The sequence below is a fragment of the Triturus cristatus genome, chromosome 11 (genome assembly GCF_964204655.1).
Source record: "Triturus cristatus chromosome 11, aTriCri1.1, whole genome shotgun sequence".
In the NCBI taxonomy this organism is placed as follows: domain Eukaryota; kingdom Metazoa; phylum Chordata; class Amphibia; order Caudata; family Salamandridae; genus Triturus; species Triturus cristatus.
The window spans coordinates 1,100,664,874-1,100,684,718 of record NC_140594.1 but is presented as its reverse complement, the minus strand read 5'-3'; the positions used below and the strand labels follow the sequence as shown (position 1 = coordinate 1,100,684,718).

Genomic DNA, 19,845 nt, shown 5'->3' with positions numbered 1-19,845 from the left:
GCTTTGGTGCAGACCAGCAAAGTCTGAGGGACTCAGCACTTGGTAGGAAGTTGGGGGACGTCTGGAGCAACCAGGGAAGCCCAAGGAAATTCAAAGTTACCCCCTCAGGGACCCACCAGTCAATGGACCAGGGATCGCAAAGGGACCTCAAGACAAAACACAAAATGGTGGCCCATGGGTCACTCGGAATGACCAGGCTGACAATCTTCAGTGTATTTAGTGCTTGAGGTGGGGGCTACAGGTCAGCCCAAGCACGACTTCAGGAGACGTTGAGAAGCCAATGCACTTGCAAAAGTGCATGGTGACCAGGAGTTCCGGTTCCACACTACTCACGAGGGCTGTGGGTCTCAGCTTTGCTGGGGACTCGGGTCAGCCTCTGAGATGTCTGGAAATCCTTTTCTTGGGCTGAAAATACATCGGAGTCCGGCAGGAGCTTCAGAAATGCAGACCAGCAAATTGCTTCGTTGGTGCCTGCCAAGCAGGGGAGTCACTCCTTGACCCCAAGGGAGATTTCTTCAGTCCTCAGGTCTTTAGCAGAGAGTCAAAGGTCCAGGATTCAGCTTCAGAGTTTCGCCCAGGGTAATCTAAAATTCTGGTTACAGAGGTTCCTTACTTATACCTAAGGAAGAGGTTGGACTAGCTCTGGGGACCCACCTATGGGAGGGTTTGGAAAGAGGGGTGGCTACACCGATTTCCTTTGTCCAGTTTTGCACCAGAGCAGTGGCTGGAATCCCCTGGACCGGTTTGAGCTGGACTATGCACAGGGACCCCAAATGTGCCCCCTGTGCAGCACTTCAAAGCACTCAGAGAGTGCTCCCACCCAGCCCCAATACACATAAGCCTGTCTGGGAGGTGGTTATACCTCCCTGTGACAGGAAACCTATTGTCCAGGCCTCCCCCTGCCAGAGTTTCCGTGTCTGTTGCTGAAGCATCCATTTTGTGATACCAGGGCTCTATTAAGTTTCTACCCGGTAGCCCAGTACTGCCATGTCTCTCCCTCTAGAAGGGTGGGATCATACTCCCACATCAGTTACTGGTGTGGGGGTATAGTTCCAAGGTGTTTGACACCAAACACAACATGTTTCCATGCAGCCAGTCCAAATTTAGCATTTACCGTTTGGTTATAATGCACTTAAGAGTATATGGTCAGGCTGCACTACTGACAACCCCGGAGAAGAGATTCCAAAGGCTGCAGAGGGGCTCAGCTCATGCCTGGGTACCCTCTCACATATAACCAAGCACCCTGCCTTCAGGATTGTTAAGGCCTGCCATAGGGGTGACTAATAGGTTTGTATGTGCAGTATATGGTGAGATATAGTGAACCTATATCTCAGTAAGGGGTGCATGCACCATCTTACCCAGGCTGCAGTAGCAGACCTATGGTGTCATTTGGGTGGCTTTCCAGGGGTGGCATAATACATGCTTCAGCCCCTGGTAGGCCTCTGGGGTACCTATGCCCTGGGTACATAGTATACCATATACTAGGGACTTATAAGGGCACCTCAGATCCAATCTGTAATGTACCTAAAGTACATGGAATCATTTTAGAGAGGAAGCAGCTAGGCTGGGGCCCTGAATAGCAGGGTCCCAGCCAGACTAAAGTTGAAAAACAGTGAAACACCAGCAAAAAGTGGGGGTATACATGTGAAACAGATCTACTCTCCTACAGTCACCATATATTTTGGCTGCATGTAATATTTTAACACTTGCTTTTCAACTTTTTTCTATGTTCTTAAGGTAGTTATTCAGTATTTAAAGATTAAGAGCTTGTAACTGATACATGCGTGTACCAAAAAATATATAGCATTTGGGAAAGAAATCAAATGAGCCAGTGTATTCTCTTGATATAAGAGATTGGATTCTGTTTGTTGAGATCTTCAAATCTCATTGTTTATTTCATACTAAAGTACTTTATATGCTTTTTAGAGATTTGCTTAATGTGTGGTTGATTGATTTTTACTTTATTCCTTTTTAGAAGTATTACCCTTGCATTCTGAAATATTGCAAAACTTTTTCAAAAAAGCGATTAAGAGGCTGTTGTGTCATCCCTTGTAGAAATAGCACATTTATGTGCAGAAAGGTCTTGCTTGAAGTAATCTTAAAATCAGAGATTTGAATGTCAATTGGCAGACTTTAGTTGTTCTCCTAATTATATGAAGGTTCTTAGTTTATTTGCATATAGTCATACCAGTTGCACATATTTCTGAATCGAGTATCCTACCTGATTTTTTGAATGCTGAGCAAAAATTTAAAAAAATCACCGGGCCCATAAATATAAATCATGAAAGTATCTGGGTACCACTGAATGAAATTGTAGACTACCAAAGACTCATGGACTAGAGAGACACCTTCTCAAGAACTCTCTTGAAGGATAATATTCCTAGTAAATCAGGAAAAAAGAAAACGTCAACACATCTGACAATTACATATTTCTTGGACCTTATATTCTAGTCCTTCCATGATCCTAATGTTGTTGATGCTATTCCAGTCTTCCAAGTCCACTACTTTCCTATGAAGCAACCAAACTTCCTGACCCAAGTTAGGGGCTATAATCAAGTGATTCAACTTGTCCTCTAGCAAGCTGGTGTGTCGTGCAAAGGATTCCAGTCTGAATTGGAAATAAGTAGTGTATGCTCATCTGCTCAAATTGATTTGAGCTCTGCATTGGTCTCAATTGAACTTGCCTGGACAGATGCAGTTGAGGACATTATAGTTGTTAGCATGCACAAAGTTGTTTGGACCATGATCTCTGCCACTTCTTGCCCCTTTGGTTGTGAACAATCCATTTCTAGTTTACAAGTAAGGACTTCCATGACCAGAATTTGCCATGAAGATTTCCAGTGTGACATATGTAGATACTGAACCATGATAACCAAAAGGAGTGAAGGCAGTAAAACAGGATGTTAGTGAGGACACATCCCCAGTATGTTCAAGGAGGACTTAATCTGTCAGCTCAACAGAGCAAAGGATTTCAGAGGAAGACATTAAACAGCCTGCCCTATTTAGGGTGGATGGTGTAAAGTCCATTTGGGCCTATCCATCACTGCCACAAAAAGGTTCACGGCAGGGATAGAAAAACAATACTGACCCCACAGACACTGGGAGAAAACTCCCAGGGTGGGGGATCATAATTTTTTTTTGTTTTTCAGATAATTAAAACCTCCTGCTTTGGGAATTGTTTTCTGAAAAACAATCAAATGTTAAAAGCTTGGTGGAGTGTCATCAAAGCTGACTGCTTCCAACCATCAAACATTTTGTAAGTTGAACAGAGCCAGTTAGGATTAATGTACACAGATGAGCGCTAAATTGGACAAACAGTTGTTTTTCAGGTCAGCAGAGAAAATGTCCTCACCGCCCTGTTGGATGGAGTAATCCAGGCTCTAAGAACTGTGATCCTATCTCTTGTCCATTTAAAACCAAGCTAGTTTCAGCTTGTCCATTAAAAATCAAGCTAGTTTCAGTCCTGACAGAAGGCTTGGGGACAGTATGAGGACCTTGATGCACTTAATGTTGCAAGTTATAAATGACTGTGATAACAAATTACCTCTTTCTTTAAATGCCAAAAAAGCTACTAATTGTGTTAATTATCAATAAGCTTACTGCGGCCATTAAGACAAAAATACAGCCAGATATAGATTAGGGGTGGGCGGAATTTGTGAAATCCACTTTCACAAATTATCGCGAAAATGTTTAAAATTATCGCAAACAAGCGGAAATATCGCGAAGATGCAGAATTTTTTTTCCCGCATGTTCACGAGATTTTCTGCATGGTTGCGAGTCGCCAACTTATCCATGTGGTTGCTCGCGGGCGCGGCTATCTTGTTTTGAGTTGTCTCGCGGTGCATGATCACGAGGAGAAAGACGTGATCGCGCAACGCATGACGTCACTGCGGGCGCGAACTGTCGCGAGACAGCGCAAATGGCTAAAAACAATCCAACATCTCATGGAGAACGCGACCGGATCAAGAAAACTTGTCGGCGAACGCAGGGATTCAGGTAAGGCGATCGCTCGCGCGCGCGAGAATGTATTACAGCGCGAGCAAGAAACAAATTATCGCCAAGCTGCGGAAAGCGGAAATTTTGACATTTTCGCGCTCTCCGCGGAACGCGAAAATGTCAAATTAGCGCAATTTCCACGAACGGAACGAAATTTTCGCCCAGTCCTAATATAGATAAGTAAAGGAAGCTGTGTCAGCAAGTGATAAATAAAGCTAAGAGAGAATGGAGAGTACCCTATTGACTGATCTGCATGTAACACTTTCCAACAAAGACAATAAGTCATTTTGGAAGACAACTGCTGGTTGTCTTAACGGTCATGAACAAACCCTCGATTTCTGCATCCAGCCACTAGACTGGATGGCCCATTTTGAACAACTTTACTCTCATAAATGCGTCACTAGAGAGAGCAATGCAGAGGCTATTCTAATCAGTTCTGCCCCTAAGTCTACCGATCTGGCTTTTTAGCTTAGCGAAACATTACCGTCTATTAATTCCTGCATTCCCAGTCATGCTACAGGGCCAGATAGACTGCCTAACGATTTATATAGGGAAAACAGAAATTTGGAGGCCTTACATCAATCTGCTTTCTAATACTATTCTAGCTGGTATGGAGGTTCCACCCTCCTGGAAATTAGCAGAAATTATAAATATTTATAAAAAAGGAGACGTGGCAATTCGGCCATTTATAGGTCTATAAGCCTGATCGACTCCCTACAAAAAATCTTTTGCAAACAGGTTTTGGCTCGTATACAGGAATGGATTAGGGACGAGAGTATAATCTTGGATTGGCAGGCGGGTTTTAGGCAAAATGTGAGCACTGTGGATCGGATTTTTCATTTTGTGTGTACATACTGGAGAGAGGTGATTATAGGCAAGGGCAAACTTTATGTTGCCTGTGTCGATCTTCGTTCAGTATTTGATTTAGTTCCCCGTGCCAAGCTATGGAGGTCCTTGAGGAGATGGGGTTACCAACTCCTCTGCTGGATATTCTTGTGAGACTTCATGCAGATACACTTGCTCAGGTGAGTTGGGGGCAGGATGGAGCCCTGACCATTCTGATCCATATTGATCGGGGGTCAGGCAGGGGTGTGTTTTGGTGCCCATTCTCTTTACTTTATACATAAATGGTGTAGTTGCCTTCCTGGATAGAAATGGGGTGTGCACCCAAGATAGGAAGGCGGAGGGTTCCTGCACTTCTTTTTGCTGACAACACTTTCTTTATTTCCAAATTGCCGCAGGGTCTGCAACAACTTCTGAACTCTCTTCAACTGCTTGTGTAGAGCGGGGCTGGGAGCTTAACAGATCCAAGACCAAATTTATGAGCTTCACCAGACAGACATCGACTCTCTGTAATCGGAGGATGCTAGTGGGTGACACAATTCTAGATGTAGTGTCCAGTTTTGAGTACTTGGGTATTAAATCGACCAAGAATTTATGCTGGACACAGCAGGTGGAAAAAACGTATTTATCTTTGATCCAGCACACTGCATATATAGGGAAAATCCATAGAAAAACATCATCAAGAAGAGTGGCCCCAGCATTGGAATATATAATGTGAAGGCCCTAGGGGCGGTTTTATATGGCGCTGAGCTGTGGGAGCTATTCGCATTCAGAGTGCCTTTCCATAGTGGAGCAAAGGTTTTTAAGAATCTCCCTGTAAGTCCACCGTTAACCCCCTATATTTAGACATTGCCCAAAAGAAAATTGCCCACAAGACTAACTGCAGAATGTTGATCTATTGGTGTAGGCTATGGACAACATCTACCCTCAAATCTTATCAGGATGGTATTAAAGATCTTTTTGTCCCACCGTACGCACAGAAAATAACGTGGCTCAGTGCTATTAAGGCTCTACTTCATAGATTGAAATTGAATGAATATTGGACCTCGCCTGAGAGCATGTGTATGATTGGCAACGCCAGTATAAAGGGACTATTTTGGGAAAGTGTGGCAATTGATAAAGTTACATATAAACAACAAGAGAGAGAGGGAAATTGTTGAGTCCACTCTCGGTAAAGGAAAGTCCTTGGTTCTCCATTGAGATGCTGATAAAAAGGGGTTTAGTCAGAGGTTTACTACTCAAAAAAGGCTCTCGCAGCGGCGCGCTGCCTAGATATATATAAACAACAAAAGATAGAGGGAAATTGTAGAATCCACTCTTGGTCCCCCTAGGGAATAGCAGCTAAGCAACAAAAGAGTGAAGCCAAATACATGAAGGGCTGGCAAGAGGAATCATTCTTGTTTGTTAAAAGAACCCTCATTCACCAACCTAGTTGGTGACATGCTACATCATTGGGTTCCCACCAGAGAGGCCAAGTACCTCTCCGGTGTTCTGCAACGCATGACTACAGCGGAGCAGGTTTTTTGTTTTTGAAAGTGCAAGTGATAGCGCAAAGGTTAAAATTGCCTTTACCAGTCCAAAAGGTTTTAAATGGCGGAGTAGTAAGGCAAGATTAAAAGCTGTAGTGAAGTGAATGTTTAAGACTGAGTAAATTGGTCGGTCACATCCAAAAAAGGAGGTATGGTCAACATGTTTCAGCCTCTTTGTGCCTACCACGAGGCTATTTTTAGGAGCAGGGGCCACGGCGGTATGCACACTCTAAGGTGCACCCTAACCTGCGGCCTCAAAAGAACCGTGCTACCTACGGTTCTGGTGGCGCCTTCAGGACTTTTGAAGGCGTTACGACTCTGTAAGACAAAAGAGCACATGGGCAGACAAACATGTCACATTACAGTTTATAAGTAGACAGTCTTATAATGAGCCGTGGTGTGTGCCCTTCGAGGTGAAACCATAAGTCCTATGTTTAACTTAAGGTGATAGTGCTAGAGTGTGTGACTGATTAGGCACTAGTTTGATCGCATCAAATCGTGGCCTGGTTTAATACCCAGGACGCTTTAAATAAGCCGATATCGTAGTGGTAAATGGCGGTTTATTTCTGGCATTCCAGTTCAGGCACTGCCGGTATGAAGTGGTATTAAAACTGAGGGTTAACGTGACTGAATAAAAACTACACGCGTTGGCGTTGTTGGTGGCATCAGGTTTGACAGATGATTATCTATAAAAATGGAGATAGCCAAAGCTTACATAAGATGTAGGAAACCCTTACACCATGGATCCAGGCAGGGGGTGGTGGCTTGTAGTCGCACACTGTGGAAAGGGAAAAGGTGCCCTATTGGTATTTAGTACAAGGTCTACATTTTTACCTTAAATAGTTGATGCGGCCGTTGCATACTCAAGTCTTCAAAGCCAGACGCTCGTGTGGCACCCTAAGAGGAGAGCAGCGCTGAACGAAAAAATTGCATCGTTTATTTTCTTTCAAAATATCGCGTAGTGAGAGTTTCGTCTCAATCAATCGTATTTGTATTCAATACTTCTACGAGTATGTAAAGTATATGGGAGAGCTATAAAAAGTGGTCCACCACTGTGAGCCCAAATGATAGAGATACAAGTATGCTGTGTGTCAAATGCAGTACCAAGTAGTTTGGTGTGTCTCTGCACGAGCATTATAGTAATCAAGTACACAGACCGAACTGAGATATTACATACAAACTCTCCAAAGAAGTTAACATTCACTCACAACTGGAAGAAGCCTCACTCCTATTACAAAATGGCAGCAAAGTCAGAAGATCAGGCTTCTAACTGAAATTGCTTCTTCAGTGATTGGTCAATTTGTGTGCATGATATTGCTAATCGGTATGCAGGTGAATGCAAGAATAACAGAATAGGTGTATAGGTGCAAGTATGAGAGACTATGTAAATGGATGACGAGTCAACAAGTGCATTGATGGATGAATTAGTGACTTCTTGGAAGGAAGACCCTAGCACATTCAGTTATAAGCCAGACGTACTGCCCTTGTCCACACTCATTCTGGTTTGTCTCTCTCTTCCGCTCACTGCAGTATGTGAATAGTTTCAAGACGCCCCCACTTGTGAAAGGGATGGTCCTTCCTTTATAATTTTTGTTCAATTCATTTTATTTACTGCATTCATGTGTAATTTGTGATGCTCACTTGACATTGCAGACCAGTAAATGTGGTATGCAGTAGAGTTGGATTTATAAAACTATTTAAACAAAGAAGATTTCATATGCAGACTGGCCTATAATTAAATCTAAAGATTTTATGGTAGGTAATGCTGCTGAAATGGACGTATGGTTGAGCAGAGCTATTTAAATATCCGGCTCTATTGTAGTGTAGTTCCTATATCCCTGATAGGCTCTGCGCATTGGAATAATATACACTATAAATTTGACATAGGACTGAGGTCAGTATGTCTCTAGCAAGTATATTAAACTTAATTACTTGTGTGTGCCAGCTAACTCAGAGGTCACTAGAAACTTCTCGAATATACAAGAAGGGATTCATTTCTGACAACCGCATAAACATGATAACTATGTTTCCCTTAGAGCTGGAACAATCTCAGAACCGTGGAAATAATAGATAACAGTTTCACTTAGTCAATCGTGCATGCTTCGTTTCTACAGAGTTGCACAGAAAAAGGGAGATGGGTGTTTCAATAAAAAGGGTTTATTGAACGGTCTTATTTCTCATGCAAGAGATATGAACTGTTACAAGCGTAAGACAGGCTGCGAAGTACAATATGTACAGAGTTAGCAGTAAGATAAAATAATACTGCAATAGCATGGTTTGTAGCTATGACATATATTCATAAAATACATACATAAATAACACAGGCTAAAATGTGGATACTCATCTGATGCTTCTAAATAGTTCTACCCCAGTGTACCTAACCTAAGTGTAGTACGAGGTAAGAAGTGGGTGCTGTTTTCTAAAGTATAGCTAACTTTAGCTATAGTTTTAGTTTTGCCTAGAGTTGCCAAAAGTTTCTCGGAGTTCTAGTCTACTCCATACCTTAGAATGTGCGAGATTGGAATCTCTTTACCGGGACTCGATATCTAACACCCCGCAAGAGGAGTCAGAAACACTGGAGCTGGATTCTCTGTGAAGAGGATGACAGCGTCTGGTCAGTGCGTCAGGCTGGAACTTGATTTCCTTCCGAACTTGCCTTGGCGAACCGCAAGTAGGCGGTCGAGCTGGATCGTGCCGGAACCGTTGTTTGCCAGGGAAAGTACAGGTATATTTATACCTTGAAGGTGTTTAGGAATGCCTGTATTGACGTAAAAGTCGGTCATCGGAACGTCATGAATGAACCCCTAAGGAATAGATGTTTATGCATACTAAATGAGTTCTTGGAGAAATCAATATCCAAGCAAGGGAAATTCCTAAAGGCTTAAAAGTCCGGTTTTCCAAGAACTCGTTCTAACGTGGATGGACGGATGTAGGAGACCATGCCTGTATTTGGCTAGCATGGTCAATGCCTAAATAAGGGCTGGTTTTTCTATGCCTAAATAAGGGCAATATGAATTGTACCTATATAAGGGCATAAATCAGGAAACCTATATACGGAATCTAAATCCACCTATTCATCATTAGATTTTTAAAGTTTAATGCACTCTTAAGGTAGGAAGACACCATCAGTTGTTTCTTTTGTCCTTGAAAGAAGTATTAGTTCATAGTAGAATGCCACTTCATACAAGTCAATATTATTACATGGTTGCCAGACCCTGTTAGGTAAGCCAGGATGGAAGGCAGTGGCTAGTGTAGCAACCATGGGGGTTATGATCTTTTGTCTCTGATTTACCAGCACCTGCTCTAATATGGTTCGACAAACAGTGCCAAGTACAACCGCTTGCACACTTCACTCACAAGGTAGTGAGGGCGAGCAGTCACAGACTTCTTAGGTAGGTAGTTTGGAGCTGCTTAAGCTCAGCACTTTACCAGACAGTGGAAATATTTCAATATCCAGCCCAGTGCATGTCTTTTAAACAAATAAAGTACTTTAATCACAAAGTTGTACTAAACACAACACAATCCCAACAGTCATACAGTTCTCTGTCCTTCAATGTAATTCTTTAGGTCGCCACACTCTCCCTGCTCCCTCTACTACTCCATCATGGATGCCTCCAGGTAATTGACCCCTTGTTCACCTCTGGTTGAAGCCTCCCACTTGACCTCTATGAATGCTGCTGTCAGTCAAAAGTCCATGGGGCCATGTGGGAAGTTAGACATGGGCAGTGTCAATCCGTGTGCCTGCCCAGCCATTTTTACTTACCTCAGCTGCCATGGAAATGCATATTCCAGCTTATTGTACTCAATTTTTATTACACTACTAGTGAATAATGTATATTATTTATTCATTATTAGGTAATAAACAAATTGACAGAAAATAAAGAGAGTGGAGCTCCAGCTGCCCCTGTGTTCCTGGCACTGCATTTGCCACCTCAGAGGCCAGGGGTCACAAAGGCAGTGCTAGGGGTAGCAAAGGACAAGCTGCGACCCCTTAATGACGTCCATGTGTGCTTTGGCAATACGAAAACCATTGGGTGCATGTATACGGTGTATGAGTGGGCACAAGGAATACATGAATTTCATGGATGTGGTATGTAGAGAGAATGTAGTGAGTTGGATTAATGTAGTGTGCAGTGAGTATGGATTTATTGTGACTGCACAATACCGAGTTACAAAATGTCATCCAGCAATAATATTGTTCCCAGAATGTCAACTATCATAAGTAGGTAATTATACATAGTTAATTATAGGTTTACTATTCTTAACTCCAAATCTACCTACCCACCATCACTGTATTGTAATATTCTGAATGCAGTATTTTGACATAGTGATAGCTACGACGTGTTGTAACATCATTTATTAAATGTGATAGGGAAATGCATTGAATGGTCAAATCGATGCGCATCAGTGAAATGGATAAAGTGATAGGGAAGATTGAGATAGAATGCGGGATTGAGGAAGTTATTATAAGACATGGGCAGCACATGCAATAGATTGATGTAAGGGGCGGCTGAAGGGATGAAGGCCTTTGGGTGGTAAAATATTGTCTGTAAGCTGAATACAGGGAGCACAGGGAAGGAATAGGTTCTGATGGCTTAGTGCCTAGTGGCTTAGCGCTGGGTCTGGTGGCTTAGTGGACTAATATATCCCCTGTAAGAGACTGTGTTCGACCTCATGCGCACAGATTCAAATCCCACTGGGTCCAATCAGCCTTTCATCCTTCTGAGGTGGATAAAATTAGTACCGTTGAGTTGGGTAACAATAAAGATCTGCTATTCAGCGCCAAGCCACCCTTGGGTGAACGTGTGCTTTACAAATACATGTTATATTAGGGGAATAGTGAATGACGGTACAGGACTCATACATTTAGTGGTAAAATTGAACAGCTGTTTTACCATGGTTGGTAAATTGAAGGACAAGATAGAAACTGTTATTTGATAAGTAGATGATGGCCATAATATGCATAATCTGGATAAATAGGAACATAAACATATAGACAATGATGAGGCCAATCTAGCATTCACATTTGTGACAAGTCTTGAGACACAGACACCACCTGACAGCCAACTAAGGCCTTGCATTTTGGAGAAGTGTTGAACATTTAAAGCCTGTAGAGATTTTCTAATTGGAATTTGTCCATTTTTTAACAAAATACTAAATCTGACAAAAATCTCAATTTCTAAATGTAGCCCACACACCTATACCCGTGGTGGAGAAAAGTCCACAGGTGCATTCTACGCTAAAATGTAGCATTTTCTAGTAAATGGATGGTTTCCTATCGTTACCCAACTCCTAAGCAAGTACTTAGATATTTAGAAATCATTCATTTATTGAGTGTGGTTCATTGTATGAGTGAAAGGATCAGATACTGACCATGGGTTGTACTGTTCTGAAATGTGAGGCTGTGAATTGTAAATGATGAAAATTGGAAAAACTGTAGATAACTGTAAGACCCTATTAAAAAAGTGGAAATTAATTTTTGCTGCCCTTTCTTGAAACAGGTGTGGAATAATGAAGAAATAATGAACGACATGATTAAAGTCTATGGATTTCAAAGGTAATAAGTTTGTTTTTTTCTTCTGTATAACATTGGTCCCATCACAGTCACCTGCCTGAGGGTGGTGTAACGAGGAGACATAACTGTATTTCGTCTCGTTATTTCCTCTTTGCATATGTGCTGCATTCAGCAGCACACATACAAAGAGGACAAGAGGACATTGCCACAAGGGATATTTTTTGTGCAGGGATGCACAAAACCGAATATGACCACAATGCAGACACCCTTTCACCATGATGAATCTGAGCCTAGGTTGGCGCTAGTCGGCCACAAGCGCTCCGGTGCTAGGAGAGAGCAGAACTGCGCCATATAATTGACCAATGCAGTGCAGCGACTTCACTTGCTGCACTGCGTTGCGTGAAAGGGGAATACTTACAAACACTACACTCAATGTAGATTGCGGAAGATGCACTGTTTTGACGCTAACCCATAGTTACTGATCTTTGTAAATATGGGTTTGTGTCAAAATACACGGGTGGATGCACGTAAAGGCCAATGCACCCCCATGCAATGCCAACTTGACGCAAGGTACCACAAGGCAGTGCTATGTGCTGCATTGCGTAACTTTTTCTTTTTTTAACCTGTCTATGCAAAGCGACAGAAATCCTGATTAGGGTAATTTTGCGCCAAAAAAAGTGATGCAACCCCCAACACAAAATCTTAGAAAATCTGGGTACTAATGATCAGCACAAATTTATTCAGAATAGCAGTGTTGGTGCCTGTGTTTTCTGCTTTTATTCGCACTTGTTGTCCACCTATACTTTGCTGGTAGAAAGCAGTCACAGTATTTCTGGGATATGCCAGGTGTTTGCAATGTGTGTATGTGTGCTGTATGCATCACACAAAGCAATTTAAATGTATTGTTGCTGCCTGGTCTGTTGGCTCAGTGGACTAATGTGTCCATTGCAGGGGCCTGTGTTCAACCTCATGGTCACAGGTTCAAATCCTGGAGGGTTCACTCAGCCTTTCATCCATCTGAGGTTGATAAAATGAGTACCATTGAGTTGGGTAACAATATACATCTGTTATTCAGCACCAAGATGCCTACGGGTGAATTATCGCTTTACAAATACACGTGTTATGTCACTGAGAAACTCCACACTATGGCTCGCCTTTAAGGAGCCTGTCGATTTTTCTTCTCTCTTTTGTTCCACAAAGTCACGTGCTGCAGGCCCAGCTCATTCTCGCGAGCAGTGCGTAAATTCCACAGTAGTAAGTGCTGGGGCCCAATATTTTCTGATGGTGCCAATACCAAAGCTGTCAAGTCTGGATGCCACCTCAGGCCTTGCTCATACACCACAATTAATTCCCTGCTCTTTATCTCACACTCACAGGTTCTTTTTCTCCCCTTTTCTCCCTAGATCATTGTTTTCCCTTCTTTCTCTTACTCCTTCTTTCCCCTTTCTCTATCTTTCTCTTTCTTATTCTTGGTCCATGTCTGATGATGAAAAATAAGTCCCGGTCCCCAAAATGAGGGCAATTACACTGCTTGCAAGCCCTTCCAGGTACTCACTCCTGCATAGCTCAGGCTCAAAGAAAGCAATGTTCCACGATTACCTCAGGGCAGCCACTGGTTGTCTTCCACAGTCATTGTAACTATTTTTCAATAGGTAAATTCCATGAAATATATGGCATTTGTGCTGCGCCAAAGCCCTCAGATAAAGTTAAAAAGGGGTGAGACATCCCAAAACAGTTTCTGTGGGTTCTGACAGAAAACAAAGCTAAGATTGGGCCTGTGTTTTCATGAGAAGGGGAGAAGCAGACTGGAAGGAATTACAAAGAAGTAAGTTTATTGGTGTGATTACTGGTTAGCATGTTCCTCTTCTTCCAAGTTGAATATGCTGCATTCATGGTACAGACTAATGGGCAAAGTTACATGATTTTGCTTCTGAAGAAAGGCCTCTAGCAAATTATACAAAATATCCCAATTCTGAGATCCTTCACCCTGGAAACTTAATTCACACAACTGCAAGTTCTGCAGGTACTAAAATACACATTGCACACTTGTACTCTATAAAAAGTAAACAATTACAATTATTTAGGACATTATGGTTGTGATCCAAAACAAACATTGATGAAGAAAATAGGCCATTCCTAAGACACCTGTTAGCCTCGCTGCTGTTCTTTTTCCCCCCTAAGATGGCTGCTGTGAATGGATGTGTGTTGGCCATCATGGAATGGCTTTAAACAAGTTAAAAGATGGCTGCCCATTGATGCAGCACAGGGCTAAAGAGAGAGCGCAATAATTTATAGAGAAATTGGGGGAACAAATTGGGGTGGTAGAAGGAACGAGAGAAGTAGCCTGCATGCATTACAATTAACGATTCTGACATAAGCAGTGAAAGGATACGACTTATTCAATCAAAACACTGTAAGATGAAAATGCTCCTTGGGCATTTCAAACTTAAGAATAGGGAGGGAATCCATTGAATCGGGAGCAGTAAACTTAAAAAGACAATATGCCATTGGGGCAGATACAAAGCTCATTTTACGTTCCAACACACATCAAAAGCTGTCTGTAGGTGAGACCTAAAAAGCCACTGAAATACCAATGTTCTATTAGCCATACATTCACCCTACCTTCAACATACTGCCATAAACTCTCACATGACCTCTAGGAGGACATAGCAAACTGACATCACTGAAGCAGTGACACATTGTACATCATGTAGCGAAAAGAGCCTGCTGTATTTTAATTCACAAACATGGTGTAACTTAATAGACATTACATTAAGTTATAAGACTGTGGAAATATTTTCAAGGTTTAGATGTCCTTGCCTATGCTGAAGCTCTACTAACCATTGACAGATATCTTCACAGAAATGGACTGATATTGTAAAGCTACAGCACCTCTACCAGCCTGCAGACAATTGCCTTAATAAAGGCTGGCATTTATGCTCACAAGCAATATATATTGTTATCAATATGTATTAAATGCCTTTGTAAGGCATCTAGATATCAGCACTTTCATGTCTCATGGCCCCTGCACACCTCTTTGCACTTGGAGAGAGGCTATGCGGTAGTGCAGCAGTGCCTAATTTGAGCCGGTGGTTTCCAGTGCTCGGCTTCGGCACATAATTGTCAGCACCGGCTCCTTTGACAATGCGTCACATGGTGGCGCTGTCTAAGGTGAGCACAACAGCTGTGTTTATTGAGTCAAATGTCATTAAAAATAAATAATACCAGGCTCTCACGACATTATTATAACTTTGTGTGGCCTGAAATAGTCTGAATTGTTGCACTTGTAGGAATCTGATGGTTAGGTGTTATGTTGGTACTGTCATTGGCAGCGCAGGCTGGGGCAGTGCATGGTGCAGGCTGCAGCGGCCTTCTGAGAAGGGCCCTGGCACTTAATTTATTACAAATTAGGCACTGTAGTGCATGATGCACTTTGTGAGTAATCAGGATGCGTCTAAGTAAACAACATGTTGAATGAAGCCACAGGACTCCTATAATGTTTGCAGGTGGCGGTGGCCATTATGAAGCTACGGTGAATAAGTACTTCAGAGCATCTTTGGTAGGCAAATTGAGAGATTGATGCTGGAGTCAGCAGGCACAACCGGTACAGGTAAGAGCGGTGGGAAGGTAGGGGTGGACTGGGCGCGTCGGTGTAGAGTCGACAGATGACGTAAGTGGCAGTCAGTGGCGATCAGGCGTTCTTGGCTACCAACTCACCAAGGCAGACTTTCTCAGCTTTTGTGACCCTGGAGCTGTAACAGAAAGTCAGCCAACTGACTCTTGGAGTCACTTCTTCTGTTCTGTCTGGGACATGGTAATGACTTTTCCTTGATATGGGTAGTGCAGGCAGAGTCCTCTCTTTACCAGCCCATGGAACAGAAGGTGCAGGACAGTTTTTGGTGCAGCCTCTCTTAGTTGGGTCCAGGAAATATCGGGGCAGGCCTTCTTTGACAGTCTCTCCAGTACAAATGTGAACTGAGATCTGGGGGCCAAGGGTGCTACTTTAATGCCCAGTTTTCTGGAAATGGGATGTGACGTATTTCCTTTACTAATGCCATTTTTATGTATTTTAACCTGTTTTCCTTATATTTTATGTTGTCACATCTTTTTCAACTGTGTTTATAATTTTGTGAAACTCAGTGGATAAAAGTATCTTCTGAAAAATAAATGATTTGTTAGAAACATAAACAATAATTTACAATAAAACCAGTGTGTGCTAGCACTTACTTGTTCATCACCTATTAACCGTTTGACAATAATGCCCGATGAAAGATGCGAACAATGAAACAATGATTAAAAATTCTTTTGTATTGTAGATTAACTTATTTTTAACAATTCACATGTGTTTGTGTCTTAGAATTGCAGAGCCGGAGGAACATGCTGGGATTGTGTCTTTTCTCTTATCATCAGACGCGTCTTACCTTACAGGAGAGACCATCGTCGTTGGTGGAGGGTTCAAGTCAAGACTCTAAAACGAATAACATTTTCATCTTTCTATGCATAACTTGAACATAATACAAGTTCTGGACTTTGAACAGTTAGACTTGCCCTTTATCAAGTTGTCCCAGATAAGCAGGTAGACAAGTTAAAACAGCTTTCATAAACCTAATCACTTTTCCTGGACACACCTGTTTAACTGCATTAAATAGACAGCCTTCATACATATTGTCAGCATTTTTTAAGTTTAAAACAACATTTTCTCAGCCTGTTTTGCATTAAAACGTTTGTTTGACAGCTTTAGATTTGATGCATGGACTCAGTGTTTTTAACCTCCTTATTGCAGAAAGTTAAACTGTCCATACTTCACTGCATGCTGTTCTCCACAGCCACCATTGGTAAGTGCAGGACTTTCAGAAAGACAATGATGAAGGTGGAGTGTGTGCTGTAACACATTTTACAATAATGGGGCATATTTACAATAACTGGCGCATCCCTGCATATCAGCAGGGATGCGCCAGTTATTGTGCACCACAGATCCGCCACCATGGATGCGCCGCATTTACAATGCGGCGCACCATGGGGCAAAAACGGCACAGATGCGTGACGCATCTGTGCCGCAAAAGTGGCGCATTGCTGGAGTTGCGCCGCAAGCGTGTCGCAGCTCCAGCAATGGTCTGGGGGGCCCTATCTTGTTAATGCTGCATCAATCCTTACGCCTGCTTCAGGCAGGCGCAGTGTTTTGACGCAGCATGGGCCTAAAAGTGACTGAGTGAAATCTTGTAGATTTCACTCAGCCACTTTTAGGAGGCGTCCCTGCGCCAGAACGCCCCCCCCTTGCGCAGGAACGCCTACATGTGGCGCAGGGCTTTACAACGTGACGCATCTCCCAGATGCGTCACGTTGTAAGTACCCTGCACCATGGCAAGGATTTGCACCGCCGCTGCATCACACAAGTGACGCAACGGCGGCGTAAATGAGGTGCAAGGGGCTTGTAAATCTGCCCCAATGTATTTACAGTTTATGACAATGTATTTGATGCTGGTGTTCCTGTACAAAACATTGGACTAAACACAAATCTCACTTGTTTGAAGTCGGTTTATACTATGCCTCTATATTTATTTATTCTTTGGGCCCATTCTTTCTTAGCAAACCCTACAATATGACATTTATTAGAACATTGGAATGTTGAGAGCACCACTGAAGACAACCATGTGGGCAATTCATAGATGGATGCCTAAGTACTCCAGTGCTTTGCTGTTTCTCCCCTTTTAAGAACATTCTACCCTCGACAAATGGAATGTTGTAATACCATTCTCTTAGGGCTATACTGCTTTTTATTTAATTTGTTATTTTTATATAGCTCAGACTCGACCCAGAGGTATCAGAGCACTTTACATAGACGGAAATAGTCATTTTTGTTAGGCACAGGGAGATATGGGGCCATATTATCAAAGAAAGGCAATAACATTATCGCCTCTTTAGCGGCAGGAAACTGCTGCTAAAGATGCGATAAAGGGCTTGATAATATGCCCTGGAGAATTCCAATAGAAGTCCAGGTTTGATGTCCTTCACACCAGAACCTAGTCTTCTATGGGAATTCACAAGGGCATATTATCAAGCCCATTATCGCTGCTTTAGCGGCAGTTTCCTGCCGCTAAAGCGGCTATAATGTTATCGCCATTCCTTGATAATATGGCCCTAAGTGTTTTGCCCGGAATCGCAGGGCGATGAGCCGACGCCCAGGCTCGAACCCGGTTTTCCAGCTTCGAAGTGGACCGCTCTAGCCTCAAAGCCACATCCTCGAAATGATATCTTTTAATTATAGGCCCTTGACTGTGACTCAGGCCTATAACACAGGAAGATGACCTTCAACAACATTGACATCCCGAGGCAGGAGGGCAATAATTCTATAACATTTGCCTAGTTAATTGGGTCATGGCCCTTGTTGGGCGATATAAAGGATAGTATTGTGACAACAGTTGCTGTTCAAACCACAATATGCCCTCTAACAATACATATTTAATTTCCAATTGATTTGCATGGACAAATCAAATTAAACAATATATTTGTACATTCATGCTGAGCTTCTAATACCTCTTATATTTAGGGATGAGAAAACTTTCTCATTCTTAAGTTCACCAATACAAAAAAAATAAAAAAATAAAAAAACAGCTAAGTGACCTGCGCATACATACATTGAAAATATCACAATTTGTGGACTTTAAACGATTAGACTCGCTCTTTATCAAGTTGTTTCAGATAAGCAGGTATTCAAGGTGCCAGTTATTGTGACCTTACACTATTCATATACGTGCATTTCAAGGTTGAGAGAGCATACAATCCAACACATTTTCACTCACAGCTACGAGTGATAAGACATTTCCATTATTACCAATCTAAATTCTGTACCTAAATTCTAACTTGATATGCCATTGTTCCAATCTTAACTTGTAGCATACTGTTCCCTCTCACAACATTCCTTCTTATAATTTATTTCCCTGGCACTCCGTGGGCAAGGTAAAAAACCGAGGGGCTTATTTACAAGCCGCTTGCGCCACTTTTGTGTCATTTTTAACATGGGAAAAGTGACGTACGGGTGGGCTTGTAAATAAGGCCCTGAATGTTTCCCAATGAAGGTGGAGGGGCTGAACGACTGTGTTGGGTCTAGTGAGTAGGGGCAGGATAACCCATGCCGTGAGATAATTTCTCTCGTTGTCTAGTCTAGTAAAATCCTGCTCGTCTGGTGGATTCCTGCTCCGGTATCGCCCTCCTGCGGCAATCCACAAGCAGCAACCTACTAGGGAGAGGTACCATTGAAACCAGTCAGGTTCTTTAGACTACAGCCATTTCATAGCAGGGTAATCATCATTGAAATGAAAAGGCCTATCTTGGGATGCAGGGAAAGCTGCTCCCATGTAGGGTGTGGTAGGGGCTAGACAAGGGATTCCCTCTGGTAGCAATGACTTGTTATTTTGTTTTCCCATTAATAATTCCTAATATTATGAATTTGACCAGCAGGAAGTGTTTGGAGAAAATGTGTAAGTATATTCAATCTTATGTAACTGCACAAAGCAAACACACGTTGACAAGTCCAGAATGCAATGTATTTTTTCTATTTTTTTTCTATTTCAAGTTTTTGTGAACATATGCAGTATGCATATTCGTGGCCAAGGGGGGTGGGGGCTTAAGGGCTGGGCTAGCACATCATTCTGCATAGCTGCATTAAATTGCAGGTTGCATATGTTTCAATGTTGTTAGCCAGCAGCCTTCAGTTTGAAATTTGTATGATGCTTTGCTTTTAGTGTACTTTACTTCCAGTGGTGGCCGCCACCTATCCTAAGTGGTAGGGCGGCCCTGGGATTGGGGGTTAAAATAAAACATAAAAGGCTTACCTGCCCCTCCACTGAGGGCTGGCTTGCTGCTCCTCTCAACGCCGTCAGGCTGGAAGGTGATGGGCCCTCAGGGCACATGCTCCACACCTAATCCAGATGCTTGTGCCAGAATTGGTCTGAGTGACCTCAT

The 19,845-nt window shown here is 42.5% G+C and overlaps 1 protein-coding gene across 2 annotated transcripts in view; it reads left to right on the top strand.

Moving 5' to 3' along the window:
- Nucleotides 1–16,623, top strand: part of LOC146786069 (dehydrogenase/reductase SDR family member 4-like) — a 128,532-nt gene extending 111,909 nt beyond the window's left edge. For both annotated transcript variants that reach the window (XM_085633959.1, XM_085633960.1), the window contains exons 8-9: nucleotides 11,870–11,925; nucleotides 16,241–16,623. In XM_085633959.1, coding sequence (XP_085490085.1) covers nucleotides 11,870–11,925; nucleotides 16,241–16,355 — 171 coding nt within the window. In that variant the 3' untranslated portion in view covers nucleotides 16,356–16,623. The remainder of the gene's footprint in view (nucleotides 1–11,869; nucleotides 11,926–16,240) is intronic.
- Nucleotides 16,624–19,845: the final 3,222 nt, after the last annotated feature.